Consider the following 15,787-nt stretch of genomic DNA (forward strand, 5'->3'; position numbering starts at 1 on the left):
CGGTTACAATACGTTCAATATCATCCGGAACCAATTCCCGTGCCCGTTATAGATATATCCATGAAAATCGGTCTACAAAAGTATCCCAATATCAGCGTATTAAAGCCATAAAATCGTCTCTAAATCCCCTACCTGTTTACGTATTATATCCACAAAACCTGAAAATATCGCGATAACAATGCACTACGTTTACAAAGCCGAACTTTAACATGTTGCGATATAATCCTTTTGCAATAATGCCGTAATCGATTAATTGCGTAAATCCTCCGCTCGTAAAAATGATCCACTTTTACTTGAAAGCAGATACAAACGTGGCAGGTTTAATCGTCGTTTAAGTGTCAATGTTATCGCTGCGTGATGTCGTCATCTACTCTTGTTCTTGAAATGTCTTGTTTGATGTTTTATTGTTGATTTCTGACATAATTACTCTAAATTACCCCAAAATGAACGTCTCGCATATGCGAGACTGGTGTGCGAAGCGACACATGCATCTCAACCGAACATAATCGTTCCATTGTTACACTTTACTGAGTGTGCGTGAATGAATGTGATGACAATATGTGCGCTGAATAGGACAACAATACGTGCACTCTAACGTGTACAGGTGCATACTCAAAAGCGAATTTAAAAGTGAGAAAATAGCAGTACATAAAACACTAACAATTCTGTATATTTTTGTTACAATCATGTTATAAAATATTTAACTTTTTCACGAAGACGAGGACAGAGAACTTCATCCTTTTAGTCATTCAACTTTTTAATCATTTTACTCGAAAATACGTATCGTGTATAAATTCTGAAACTTTTTTAAAAGAGCTAATTCGGTTTCTCTCTTTATCAATTTTCAACATTTAACGCCATTAAAAAATAAATTTTTAAATATTTCATGCTCCATCGCTATCCTGTTTCAAAGACAGAAGAGAAAAGATTGCATTATATACACTGAGAAAAAAATGTGCTTACTTTTAGTAAATATATTTACTAAAATTAGATTTACTTAATTTAAATAAATAATGTTAAAATGTAAAACTTATTAATTTGACTATAGTAAACTAAAGCATTAAAATAAAAAAATGTTTTCTTCTTGAAACGTTTACTTGAATCAAATTCAGGTTTACTATATTACAGTGTAATAGTTATTGAAATACAGTAAATGAATTTTTAAAATACTAAATCCGAATCTTTTAATTTTAGAAATGGCACTTTAATAATAAATATTTGCTTAAATTCACGTTTCCAAAGTTATAAAAATAATAAATAGAGTACTTATAAGAAATAAATATTTTCTTTAGTGCAATTTATTACATTTGACGAAACGTATACTGAAATAAAGTTAATATATTCGACAAAAAAAGGAAATTAAAATATATCCAACTATAATATATAAGCAGACCCCCTGCAAGGCGAAAACCACAGAGTCCACTGTCGTAAGTGGAAGAATCCCTTCTCTACAAGGGTATCTCTTGGCGCTTGGACGCCAATTTAGTATATATATATGTTTAAAAAATTTTTTTAAAAGTTTTTACTTATAGGTAAAAATAATTTATAGAAAAATTATATTTCAATAATCATTGACTGCATTGCAATAAATACTTGTTATCATTAATCAATTATTTTCTTTATAAAAGAATTACGTTGTTCAAATAAATACATACAGTTTCTTATTTTAAAAAAATGCGTTCACAGTTGTATGCAAACTCGCAATTTACTAAAATTAAGAAATTTTTTTTTTAGTATATTTTTTTCTCAATGCATAAAATGTTTTTTTCTCTCTAACCAATGCCACTTGGGGTCATATTCTTACTCATAAGCGGCGGAGCGTTTAATATGCGGAACGTTTAATGCGCTATGACGAGGAGGTTGTACGTCCCAGCGGCGCAAATTCGCAGTTATAAATTGCCGGAGGAGCCGCTGCGGGCATATTTCCGTACTATGTGAAAGGCGTTCTGTTCATTTCAACTCGTTACCTCTAGCTTTCAAGCTCGGCTTGCGATGCAGCTTTACCCGAGGAAAAGTCAAATCTCGTCAAGTGAGTTACGTAGCAAGTATATACAGAATCATCGCAGACCGATATTACAAATAAATTATGGTACTTTATCTTCATAGAAACGGGTGTCCATTAGAGAAGAAAGAAAAAGGGATTAAAATAGAAAGCTACGAGCGGAAAGAGTTAAAAACTTAAAAGTCAGAAAAAATATCGCCAAGTCTATGATAAGTATTAAGAAGTTTCATACCTATGTATAATTGAAGCTTAAATTTGCTCTTTTCGTATCTCTTTCAACACTAGATATAACGTCAACAATAAAATGTACGATTTAAAATTGAATGCATAAACAAATTGGTTTTTACTCTTCTCCTTCCGGCCTCCGGATTTCATAGTTTTCGAATGGGAGGCAATTAAAAGTTTATCACCGTGCCATTTTTGCAGTCGCTTGAGATTGCATGCATATCTACTGATCCCGTCCTGTAAAAATAATGTATTTCTAGAAGTTTTAAAATACTATCTCGTGTGAATAATTTCAACGTTTACACAATAAAATTATAAAATTACAGAAATATGAAGATACAAGTCCCGCACACTATATGCAAAATAAATTCCCTTCAGCCATTCGTTTATTTAGTTTAAGGAAAAATGCGGTCAATCGGAGACACTCCATGTACACCGATTTGATTGTTACGGCAGTGCCAATAACGGCAATAATAGTTTTTCGTTGGACCATGAAACTCTATTGTCGCGCGATGCCGAGGCGAACGCACGAACTCGCGTTGCAGAGCACCGGAATGCCGGAACTGCATTGGCCCCCGCGTCGAACAAACGAACATTGCGCACTGAAATGGCAGAAAGTCGGAGACGTATAAAAAGGACAGGATATACTATCCGCCGGAAACGAGAAATAGTAAAAGCTTTTTAGTATTCAATAAAAATATTGCAAGAACACGCACCGTAAAAAGGCGAGCTTTTGGCTTGTAACTACATAACAAAATTCCGTCATTAAATTAAAGTGGACCTTGCACGAATATATATTTTCTTAACTCAAAAATTGAATACCAAAATTCTTAATGAATATTAAAAAGTTGCTGCTAATGACTGCTGCTCTCGAAACTCCGCTCGAAGAAAAATCGAGGCACCAAATTCGTCAGAGTTCTTAAAATTCTCGAAGTCCTTAAAGTCCTTCGTCATAATTAATATCCAATATTTAAGGATCCTTTATATATTTTGCAAGATATAATTTTTTGCCGTTATGTAGATTAAAGTATATTTCTTAATTCATCTTATCATAATGTCGTAGAATGCAAAAGAGGCGCGATTAGTAAAAGATTGAAGAGATTATTCACCATTAAAATATCGTAGAGTAATTATGTAAAAAAAGTGTAATCTTTACAATGAAGCATATATTATGTGTACACTTTTAACTTTTAACACAACTATATGGTTGAAGAAAAGACTAGCTTTTTTTGCTAAAAGCGTTATTTAATGTATCGTCGTATCCGAGTTACCTAACTAATAGATACAGCCGTAAAAGGTCGGAAGGCGTAATTATGAACATCACTTATAGAATTGCAATTATGAAAAAAGAATTATAAATCAACTATAATTTGTTATAACGAAGTAGATATTCAATGTACATTTTACAACAGGAATAATATGCGTTGAAGAAAAGACTGGGTTTTCTTATTAAATGATATCGTTTGAATTCAATTAATCACTTAAATGTTTGTACAACGACAAATGATCATACTCGAAACCTATAATTATGAATTCAATTTCAAACAGAACGTTAATTCACTTAGCGAATTGCATGGGTAAGTGAATTAACAAACATTCATGAAGTATCCAATCACAGATTATATACACTAAAATATCCTATCAAATCTAATTTTATGTTTACGATTAATCATTAGAATATTATACATAAACCATATGTTCTTTTTTAATTAACATGTCTTAATTTTCATGCGTTCATTATAACGTTTTTATAAGAGATTACTTAGGTTCGAAAATAATAGTCATGAAATCTAGTAATATCCAGAAACGACGCGAGTGAGATAAGAGATAAAAATCCTATTAAAAAATATAATCCTATTAAATAATTAAACGAATATAAATCTTTTATGTAACATATGATATCATAGTAATTACGTATAACGTTCTAATTGACAAAAAACGCTATTTTAATTAAAACTATCTGGTTAGGTTATTATCCGCTAAGCATAATTCATATAATACAAAAAACTATATACTCTGTACTCGTCGCGCTGTTTTCGAAACATTTATCGCCATATTGCGGAACCGTATAGTTGCTAATGCGTCTACACTGTATTGATTACCAAAGTGTTTATAACTGTGCTATCTTAATTAGGTATTTCGCGATTAGAAGATTCTACTGCATATTACGAACTTCGTCTGCGCCAGTAAAGCAAGATGCGGCGTCAATATTGATTTATGTTCAATTCGATTCGCCTTTCGATAGAACATGATAAATTGAGGTCGAGAAACGAAGGCACAATCATACGTAAAGCAAACAGCATAAGACAGAAAATCTATACCGCACAGTTCGGCGAATATATAATTTCCTTTCTTTCTGATTATCACAAATAACAACTTTCCCGATTTCCTTCAAATGAATAACGCGCTTTTCATCGTAACACATTTATAATATATGTATAGCATAAATACTAGCCGAAGTCGAATATTCATATATTGTTTTAAGATATCTTAGAATATCTTTCGCCTAACATATCGTACTGCAAAAAAAGTTTTATGAGAAAGATGAAGTATCGTTTCTCTTTATTTAACAAATATAATGTAATTCATATAGGCATTGCCAATTTCAATTTCGCAAAGAAGATTCCAAAATAAAACTGAATTAAAAGTCAAATAAGAGCAGTCTTTCTCTGTCGAAATATCGTACATTAATAAAAATTAAGAAGAGTTGGCATATATTGTAGGGTCCGTTACAGCCCGCTCATCCAAGGCCATTATTCGCGTCGATGGCACAACCTCGTCAAAGACAGTCGGGTCAGGTCGTTCCCTCGACTCGCCATACCATTTGGCAAATTGAGAAAAGCTATAGCAATCGAAAGCGAACCTTGACACTCTTTTTTCCACCGGCGTATCTTGTATTTTTGAGAGGCGCATACATCTCGACTTGAATGCTTTTTGCATCGCGGTCGACCGCATTGCCCGATGGGGAGGTTTCTTAAAATAGATTCCAGTGCTAACTAGAAGTTGATTCGAACACGTACGCACACATGTACGTATCGAGTGATGCATACAATGGCATCGCAGGTTTCTCTTTCTCTAGACAAGATTTAGCTTTATGAAAGCTGGACATGTGCGCGCATCTGTAGGCATCGGTTTACAATCCGTTGCTGCTGCATCAAAAGCTACGTATCTCCATTGTAATTTAAATAAAGAGTACTAATTAATTCAGCATTACCAAAATAATAAAATAATGTAGAAGTATGAGCTAATTCTGGTCAAAGAGAAAGATAAAGAGAAAAAGAGACAGACCGAAATATAATTTAATTTAAAATTTTTACGGTTTTTATGAAAAAATTTAAAAAAATGAGAAAAGTATAGAACTTGATAAAAATATTTTTAACTAAAATATAATACTTTTTTAAAACATGATATAATTTTAAAACAAATGATAATCTCGCATCTGCAACTTTGCATTATGTTGCCGGATAATTCACGCTTCTTGAATATTATAGAATCACAATATCCTGATGTGCATTCCACTCCTATCTCATATTTTCTTTCTCTTTTTATCTCGCACCTTCTCGCATTTTCCATTTTATCTTTATTCCTAACTCTTCGCTTTACCATTTTGTATAACCATTGAGAGGCAGGGTGCTTCGTAGAACATTTCTCATTGGTGGTCTTCTCTTATCTATTGCTACCGTCGCTTCTTTCACACAGCTTCAAGCAGCCTTTGCTTGAGGAAAAGCATGCACCTTGTTAAGACGAACCGCGCGCAAGAAGAGCTTGATGCACCGCGTCCGCTATTTTTACGTATCTTTTCCGACGGCTTTCCTGACGCCTGGTTTATTTGCCCGTCACGTTGACGCGCAATTATTACGAACGCGCTACGTGATTTAATATGCGACCGTACTTCGTCGCACTTTAGATTGACGCGATAAAATTTCCGGCAATTTGTTTTTCTTCCGTCGAATGAATACGGATGGACGCGATTGGCGCATCGCGCGGCGCAACGTGGCGGAAATTGCATTATTTTCGACCATTGCTTGGACAAATATAAAACGAGCGCACGCTCAATAAAACTTACACCATAAGAGTCGTATATATTACGATATTTTATAATTGCGACAGAAATAATTTATCAATCGTCGATAGATCGATTGTCATTAGATAAATAAAATTTTATTTCGAGTTATTTTTTAGAAACATCGTTTCAGATGGCTTTTCATTTTGACTTAATAAACTAATTTTTTTTATTACGCGACTCTTATCTTTCATTCCTAAAACTAGTAAGAATACATAATTGTAGTAATGTAAGGCCGCAGGAAAAAGTATATCTAAATATGTTTACATTCAGTTTTACAGTCTAAAAGTTTTCAATTTTATATAATAAAAGAAATCGGTTTAACTGTAGAAAAACACGAGTCATAAAGTCAATCACTGAATAATTTTATACAAAATTATGAAGTTGTCTATAAAAAAAATTCACATAGATTTTTATATTTTTATTCTGAAATGTTTAAAACGTTGGATAAGCAAAGGTTATCGACCTAGCAATGACCATTTAATGATCGACTGATTTTGTATGCCTTACGGGACGTGATCGGAATTGACGAAGTTACTCCGACGTAGATTGCCTGCTCTGCCCATCAGCTGTGGTTCCTAACAATTTCGGTAACACAATTTGATCCCGAGGCACGAGAACGAATTTGATTTATGTCATGTGCGTAAAGCATGAGATAACATTGCACTTTCGCTGCAGTCAGCGTCATGCCCGCGCGTTCAAATTCGCGATATCGATATTTGTTAGTATGCAAGAAGAACGAGCGGGCGCCGGCTTGCGCGTGCCAATAGTGAAAATCCGCCGTTGATGCACCATCATGCTTTCGCACACTCGTACGCGGGAGAAAATATTTATTGCTGTTCGCGATTTTCGCGTCGTCGCGAAGTGCCGAGATATTTCGCGGTGAACTGAATGTATGTGCGACATCACGACGGTGAGAAAACGCATTATCGGCATTCGCTGTATCAGGTGTCACGTCGAACGAGCTGTCGATACCAGCGGCGATCGGCATCACGCGTAATTGACCATTAGATCGGCTCCCTATAACTTTCTCCCCAAACGTCTATCTTCGAGATGTGTAATATGTTACAGAAAATCTACATTATATTTTATAGAAATAAGATCAAACTGTCAGATCAAACCGTCTCTTATTCCAAAATAAAAAAATCATTGAACTTCACCAAACATTTATCTTTATATTTAATAGTTCAAAAATAAAGAGTTCAGAATATTACGGAATTTCGTCATATACAACATATTCTATAATAAACGCAATTCGTGAAGGGATCGATCTTGAGTCAAACAAGCACAAATAATTAAACGTCTGAAATTAAAAATCATATTCATTTATCTACATTCTCGAAACTTAATTTTGCAAAATCTCATATTTTAATATATTCTTGTGAAATATTCTTGGAAAATATGAAAGGCGTGCCGCGATATATTCATTGTTGTGTCGAATCATCGTGCTATATACATACGAAACGTCGGCCGTCGCTACGAATATTTCCATAATAATATGTACGCGCGGATAGTGAAAACCGCTTTACCGATATATTGCGACGTGCCGCGCTGTTACTCCAATTCCAATTTTTCTTTGACGACTTTGATGTATTCTGTAAAGTATTATAGTTATCTCTGCTATATCCATATAGTATTTCTTTTAAAATCAAAGAAGAAATAATGCTCGATTGAATCTTGGCAAAAGGAAAACGGTCTCTCGATAGACAGATAGATAGGTTCAAGTCAAATCTCCTCGAATTGAAAACCCTGTATCCCTGTGTGTCATTAAAAAAAGACGGAGTAACTTCCACGAAAGTTCGCGAGTTCTGTCCGGAGTATAGCTTGTGTTCGCAGCGAGTGTTTGAGAAAGACAACACTATACAATGAAGAATTTGTTGCAGGGAGGGCGAGGGCGGCGGCGGCGGCGGCGGTGGCGGCCGTTCTGTGACCGGCTCCGTTGGCGGCGGTGGCGGAGGCGGCGGCGGCGGCGGTCGTCGGGCACCGAGCCTACGGCTGGTGAACGGAAGGGCGACCACGGGGGTGAGTTTGCACACCAGCAGCACCGAATCCGTGCGCTCTCCCCATCACCAGCTGGGCCAGCAGATCGGCAACAACAACTGCCACGCCGGTAACAACCCCGCCGCGAACAATCATCCACGGCTCAACAAAGATGACAGCATCAAGATCAGCATCGAGAACACCAACACGTGCACGGACAGTCTCGTCACTGCTCTAGACGACGAGACCCTGCTCATCACCGATTTCCTGGGCGACACAGGTAAGTCAACGAATCGGCGATCAAAGAGATCCTGCTCTTTAAAGGATTCGTATAATTACGATAGTTTTGATCTTCTTTCGAGCACACTGAGAATGTTAGAATGTTTTGCGCATTGAGGATATTTATCTATATTACCATCACTATACATTATTAATTCGCATACGTAAAATGTGATTACTCGATTAAAACATGCAAACTGTTTCTACTGATTAAACAGCTCATTGTCATAAAATGTAAATACGATAATTGTTTCAAAATTGGATTAATTCAATTAATTACGACGATACACAGATTATAGCTTTCATGCAGCGCGACTGAACGCATTCACAGCATTTCATGAAATCCATGTGGGATATTAAAAGAGAATCCACGTTTAAATACGCTATTCAAAGTAAGAGTATTTTTTATTGTTTATATTGCTTTTGTATTTTTTTGTAAAAGTCTTGATAACGGTACCTGTCATCGCTCGTACCGTAATGCAAATATCGATGTCGTACATAAGTATTACGTTCAAATAAACGAACGGTTTATTTGAGATGTTTGCATAAAATGCAAGACGTAACGTCTACGACCATTATAAATTCCAATTGAACTTGCGATCTTCGCAAACTTCTCGGAGGGATATAAAGAATCTGAGTAGAAATGACGACTTTAATGAGATCCGCCGTAATAAAGCGATACAATCATAACGACGACGGGAATGAATCGTTCAACGAATTGCATTGCGCGCTGTGTCACCGTAACATCAAGCTTCCCGTAATGTCCACGTTATATGAATCTCGGCTCACGAAACGGAAGTGACTAGACATGAAATTACAGGCTGAATTTTCTAATTGGTCGAAGTATTGGCGTCAGTATACTCATTTTTTAACTATATCGCGTAAATAGGCCACTGAATCGAATCAAAAGGCTCATAAATGTCGGATTAAACTCGTTTCTCGCAGGTGTACACGAATGCGATTGTCGCACTGTGGTGTTCGCGGTGAAATGTCATAAATCATTGATCGGACCTGTGACACGCGTTCATACATGTGTGTAACGAGCGGGTTGTCCGTCGCGTACAACGTACAAATGGTGCGATGTGCTTGCTGTAACGCGATGCAGCTAATGGTGATGGAAAAAGGAACGTCGTTTTATACAGAAATAACTGAAATGCGAAATAACATTACGAGGATACAAATAATATCAAAGCGAAAATTTATGTGCAATGGAATACGGCAAATGTCGCGAGACCCTGAAAGAAAGAGGGAGGAAGAGAGAGAGAAAGAGAATCTAAATATTGCAGGATATGTGTTCTTCGCAAATGTATAATGCAGCGTAATATATTTCGTGAGAAAGGATTACCATATTCAAAGTTGTTTCGGGATAAGACTATTTAAAATAAGAATGATTCAACACGCTTGTATAAGTTAGCATCCAGGCGATAATGAAATTTTTAGCAACGCGTATTTATGCGAATTTATAAATGCAAATTCAACTGTATCTTTCGCATCAAAATATAATCATTATAGGCATCTCCTCGTTTTTCTGGTTTGGATGCATCATATATAATACTCACCGCATACGAACGCAGTGGATTTTTCGCGAAAATTGAAAATATACGATAATAAATTGGATACTGGAATATAAAAAACCTCTGACACATTTTGCGCGAACATAGGTGCTCCCTGAACCCATATTCAAGCGTATCTATTAAAATAATATAAACCTCAATTAATTTGCAGTTTCGCTGACGATAGCATACCTATATTCTTATTAAATAATTCGAAGGAAATAATATAGCATGATCGTAGCCTACAATTACTAATTACATATATCACAGTAATACAAATTCGAATCATTCCGGACGCAAATCTTTATAACACAGAATACATTACAGAATTTATAAATATGGCTAATACGAATTTGAATATTCTCCATAAAAATTGAATCCTTATTTGTTGCTCACGATTAAAACACAGCAACGCTATTCTATCCATTCTGTCCATTCGACTCGAATATCATATACGGTACAACGTGAGCGCAATAAATCGCGATATTAGATCTCTTACGCCACTGCGATTCGTATCGGCATCAGGAATCATATGGTAGAGCGTCCGGGGATTAGCGTATATACCAACATATGGAAAAAAAGAATCGGGCATATGTACCCGTTCGTCCGGCTAAAACCGGTCAGTGGATACGCATCTCTTCTCGCGCTTCTTCGTCCTTGTTCCGTTACTTAAGCGAATCTTGCGCGGTATATATCTGCTTTTCGACCGGGTTAAACGCGATACTGTTTTATCTCGTTCTCGTCCGCGAACTCGTCATGGCGATGAACGTCGACGAAGGAGGTGGATCTGTTTTCGTGGCGCAAGAGAAGCCGCTCTTGCAGCAAAGTGCCATGTCCTCGCAAAACGGTTTGAAATCGAACAATATTGGTTCCTGGTCAGAATCGTGCGAGGAGTTTATCTCAAGTTGGACATTATGGAGCACGGTTCACGGGACTTTTCGAAAATCGCGTACATCCGGTGAGTGTTGCTAAATCGTATCGTTTATGCGATTGTCAATAACCATTGACTTTGTCGGTACTTATTTCGAAAAGGGAAAACAGAAACGATGATAATATTCTTTCATTTCTACTGCCTTTTAGACCAAGACTTTTACAAAAAAATATAAAAGTGATTTAAAATTTAAGTCATACAAAATAATAAGAATTCAAATATTATGAGTTAGGACGTTAGGAATAACGTAATTGGTGATTTACGCAATATCGATAAATGTAAAAAATACATGTAATATAATTATTTATGTGTAAAAATCCGATTCCATTATCAGTCATTTGTGATGAACGATTGCAATGAGTTGTCATGAGTGATTTACAATTAGAAAATTAAATTAAGATATTTATACTGGAATTAACGAAAATTAATGTGGCATGTAAAACTGTGAAAATTATGCATGCATTATTGATACATGCATAAAAGTGATTCTTGAGTCGTTCTTGAGAAAAACTTCTTTGTTTTAAGAAGAAGAGATAATTATGCCATCAAAGCAAAAGAGATGGCAACAAAACAAAGATACATGTTGACCTTAGAGGATGACCTGAGAAAGTACGTGTGCGCGAGTGTGTGTGTGTGTGTGTGTGTGTGTGTGTATCGCGATTTTAAATTTTAACCGTGTCAAATCTTATTTGAATTTATCAAACACTTAACATTTTCGAGAGGCAAATAAACTTTAACTCACCGTGATCATATAAGTTCTAAAGAGTCCCGTGAAATTTGCACAAAGCAAATTTCGCAAGTTAGTTTATGAGCCATAAAGATACTTCGGGTTAACGACATTAAGTCATACGTTTCGGCGCTATCAAGTTTACAAGTTCAGTTATGCTTGTGGACAGTTCGCGATTTGTGCTTTGTGCGACCGCTATCATGCGACTCGACTCAGGTTTATCGGATAGGAGTGAAATTTTACGAGCGCTATCGAATGACGATAAAAGTCGCGGAATAATGAACGATTGTCGCCGTCACTGACCTCACGCGACCGTGTTGCAGGCAACGAAATGAATTACAAGGGCAGCGGGAAGGTCCACTTCGGGGTGGACGACGTGTCCCTCTATGGGACGCCAAAGGAGGAACCGGGCCCGGGCCTCCCGGGCCAGGAGGTCAAGCAGAGCTTCCTGAAGAATCAGCTTCAGGCCCTGTTCCAGCCGACGGACAACAAGTTGGCTATGAAGCTCTTCGGTAGCAAGAAGGCGCTTATGAAGGAACGAATCAGACAGAAAGCCGCAGGTCACTGGGTCATCCATCCTTGCTCCAGTTTTCGGTATGTCCTTCGACTATCAACTGCATGATCTCATTCAACAGGCCGCATCAATATTTCGCGCTATCGCATTCGTTCCGGCTCGAAAACATGTTCCACCAAGAAATATCGGCCCTAGACACAGCCTCATATCTAAGTCTGCTTGAATAAACTCACGCGCGACACATCGTTCTCCGTAAAAGGGGACAAAACTCTGCATGCACTTGTTCCTCACGGGAGGCGTAAAATTTTACGCTTAGTTGTTGACAAATAACTAGATATATAAATAACGCATACTATTATAATAATTGGCTACTATATAATACAAGTTCCTATATTAATATTCATCTTTTTTCGTAAAAGTAAAAATTTTTTCGTAAAAATTTAGCTTCTCCAACACTTTGTAAGTTACATCAATCATGAAATGCTTTTTGCGAGACGCATTACCTCAGACATTTTAAAAGGAAATGGTAGAAAATGAAAAATTACTTCTCTTCATGAGACTTGCTTTTGTGCCGATATAAAAAATTATTATCCGATTGTGCCAGTCATTTTTAACTTAATATGATACAATTTTTAATTTTAACAGTCACTGCTCCGAGAAATAGAGTGACGTTATAAAAAATTTATTGTTCGGATATGAATATGTTACGTGTACGTTATGTACGAACGTGTACGAAAGTGATAAATGACAGACGAGCCCTGAGCGAGTAAGCGTAAATCAACGCTAGTCGTGTCGGCTTACTCGCAAGCCAAAACTTTTCGGCTCGACTACGACCCCGGCTCAAGGAACGTAAACTAGCGCCTTTGTGCCGCAGTAAAATATCTGCCGTATCCGGATCGTTCTTCAGGCTTTCGAGCCGCGCGGGCACGTCTCCGGCAAGCAGGACAGATTTCGAGGATCACAAAAGGGCGCGTTTGACCTACGACGACGTGCGGGGTTAACACGCGTTGCTCGCGGCTTCAATCGATCTGGGTCGCGCGGAATATTCAATGGTTCTACGAAGAATCACGGATTTAGTTATGTATATGCCGCATGTATATACAGTCGAATAGTCGACCTCGCCCCGCTGGCGAAGTCGACGAAACAGCAATGGGACTTTACGGCCTCAAGAAGGAGGCCTCCATCAGGCCTTTCGTTTCCTGCCGGAGTTGCCTTATCGATGGCGAGCCACAATCCGTCGCTAAAGTCCGGACGCGTGCTATCGACTTCTCGCGGAGGATGTTGACGCGCTCGCCGAGCCGTTTAAGGACAAATGTATCGATTAGAATGACAATAAGCGCTCGAGAGTGCCTGTCTACCGAACGATAATGGATGGGCGATCCTCGATTAATGGATCGCTTGCGGAATTAACTATTAATCAACATTAGTCCGGCAAAAAGGATTACAAGAGCGTAAAGTATCCTCCGCGGATTTGTGTTAGCGAAAGTTCACCGGTAACACAATAATACGCAAATAAAAAATCGAAAAACGCAAGTACTGAGGTTCGAGAAATTTATTCTTAACTTATTAAAAATAAATTTCAAATCGTAACGCTTGAAAATTAACGAGAATTAACTTTTAACAATTAACATTTTCTCATAATGTCCAACAATTTATCCTTCGATGATTTATACGGAAGAATTGTCACAGTCTAATTTCTTGTTTAATATGTTCATTGCTCGTGCAAGTTCTTTTAAAATCTATTTTTGAAGCAAAAAAAACTCTGCGGCGAGAGAAATCAACCGAAACGAATCCGCGCGGCCTGAAAACAAGCAAATGGGATCTCATTGCAGTATCAAATTGCCGATATTAAACTGTGCATAGCACAGCGTGTCGTTCCATAACGCGCGAAACGCTATACTCCACCACGGCTTGGCAGCCGCGACGGCGGCGACGGCGACGGCGCGCGGCGGCAGCGGCGTTTGTCGTTCCAATTGGTTGAAATTGCCCGGCGCTTCCGTTCGGAATCTTGGTTAATTACCGGCAGCGCGGAGGACATTGGATCCTCCGCAGCCTTCTCTACGATTCCACTAAAACGCGAAATTCTCGTGGACACTGAAACTTTAATTCGCGCCGCCGTTAATGGTAGCGATATCTTCCGCAAAACCAGACGGTTGTTCTTCGCTCGGCGTGCAGCGCTAATATCCAGCTGCTAAATTATACAAACGAGCGTCAATGGTGCTCCATTTTCGAACCGTTATCGTATAGATCAGATATAAAAGTCATGTAAGCTCTCGTGTCTGACACGTATGTTTTATTCGGACGTGGCACAACAAGGGACATGTATACCCACGAATTAACAAATATATTATTTAAACGTACAGTGTAAATATATCGAATCTTTTTCCTCGTCAGAAAATAATGATAATAATTCCAATAGTTCGAGATTGTATTAATATCATACTGTGTGTGTGTATGTGTGTGTGTGTGCTTTTTATACAAATTACCTATATAAATTTCTTTTTTTTCAAACAATTTTATAAAAAATTTCAAGCTTTATATCTTATTTAATACTCTAAAAAAGGTGAATTCCACGAAATATTTGCAAAGATTACGAAATAATAGGAATAATAGGATATAAACGGAAAATCAGAGTAATCTCGCGGTTTGGGGAGGGCACGCGCCTAAATGAATGGTGCTCTTTGATCCATAGGCCAGAATATAAATGATAGCCAAAATACCTCCGATAACACGCGTCACATGGTCGGCTGTAATGTCGCTCCGTCAGCAGTTCATTATCCGAACATCCCGGACATGTGCATGTCTCTATTGGAGATATCGCGTTAATGGAGATCCATTCTGAACAATTAACAAGACTCCTTGACACGACATCGATGCGAGTTCCGATACAATGACTGACTTTCCGCATTTAATATTTAAACTGTATCGCTTAAATAAAATCTGAACGAAAGATGATGACAAAAGTTTATAGGGTCGTTGTACTCCTTCAAATCGAGGATATTGAAAGTGAACTAACAGATATATATATATATATATATATCTGCGTGATTGCCGAATATTCCAAATTATTCAAATAGTTTCGAAAGTATAAGTAGACAGCGAGACCGTGTCTCCCGGACAGTCTCTCAGCTGAAGCGAAACTTTATTGGGAGCTTAGTACCCGAGATGCTCGGTGCAGCATATAATGAAAAATTTACGACGGTAAATCTTCAGAATAGGGCCTTTTCCGAATTTTGATATTTTCTTGCGGTTTTCTTGGTAAAAACCTTTGTTGTGACTCCGACAGTGATAATCAATCGGGGGAGCCCGAAAAATATGCACCCTACCTATTTTTTTTTACCTATTTTTACTTTATTTTTGATAAATGTCTAGATTAAGGGCGACCTTACCGATTTCATTGACCTTGATATATGTTGTCAAGGTCATGACCCCGAGTGACCTTCAGAAGGTTTTAGCCGTCGCTCGTTATTCGTTAAAAAGTTATTAACAAAAAAAGTTTGGGAAATACGTAGG

The 15,787-nt window shown here is 37.4% G+C and overlaps 2 protein-coding genes across 2 annotated transcripts in view; both read left to right on the forward strand.

Annotated features, from left to right (window-relative positions):
• The window catches only part of LOC112465644 (POU domain, class 4, transcription factor 1-like), a 31,612-nt gene extending 21,391 nt beyond the window's left edge, over window positions 1-10,221 (forward strand). The window contains exons 2-3 of the mRNA XM_025033284.1: window positions 8,174-8,550; window positions 10,211-10,221. Coding sequence (XP_024889052.1) covers window positions 8,174-8,550; window positions 10,211-10,221 — 388 coding nt within the window. The remainder of the gene's footprint in view (window positions 1-8,173; window positions 8,551-10,210) is intronic.
• LOC112465646 (potassium/sodium hyperpolarization-activated cyclic nucleotide-gated channel 2) overlaps window positions 8,227-15,787 on the forward strand; it is a 58,282-nt gene continuing 50,721 nt past the window's right edge. Inside the window, exons 1-2 of the mRNA XM_025033289.1 lie at window positions 8,227-8,550; window positions 12,084-12,354. Of these exons, the coding sequence (XP_024889057.1) occupies window positions 12,092-12,354 (263 nt within the window). The 5' untranslated portion in view covers window positions 8,227-8,550; window positions 12,084-12,091. The remainder of the gene's footprint in view (window positions 8,551-12,083; window positions 12,355-15,787) is intronic.

Source organism: Temnothorax curvispinosus, unplaced genomic scaffold, assembly GCF_003070985.1.
Source record: "Temnothorax curvispinosus isolate PA1 unplaced genomic scaffold, ASM307098v1 QBEX01015410.1, whole genome shotgun sequence".
Classification (NCBI taxonomy): Eukaryota; Metazoa; Arthropoda; class Insecta; order Hymenoptera; family Formicidae; genus Temnothorax; species Temnothorax curvispinosus.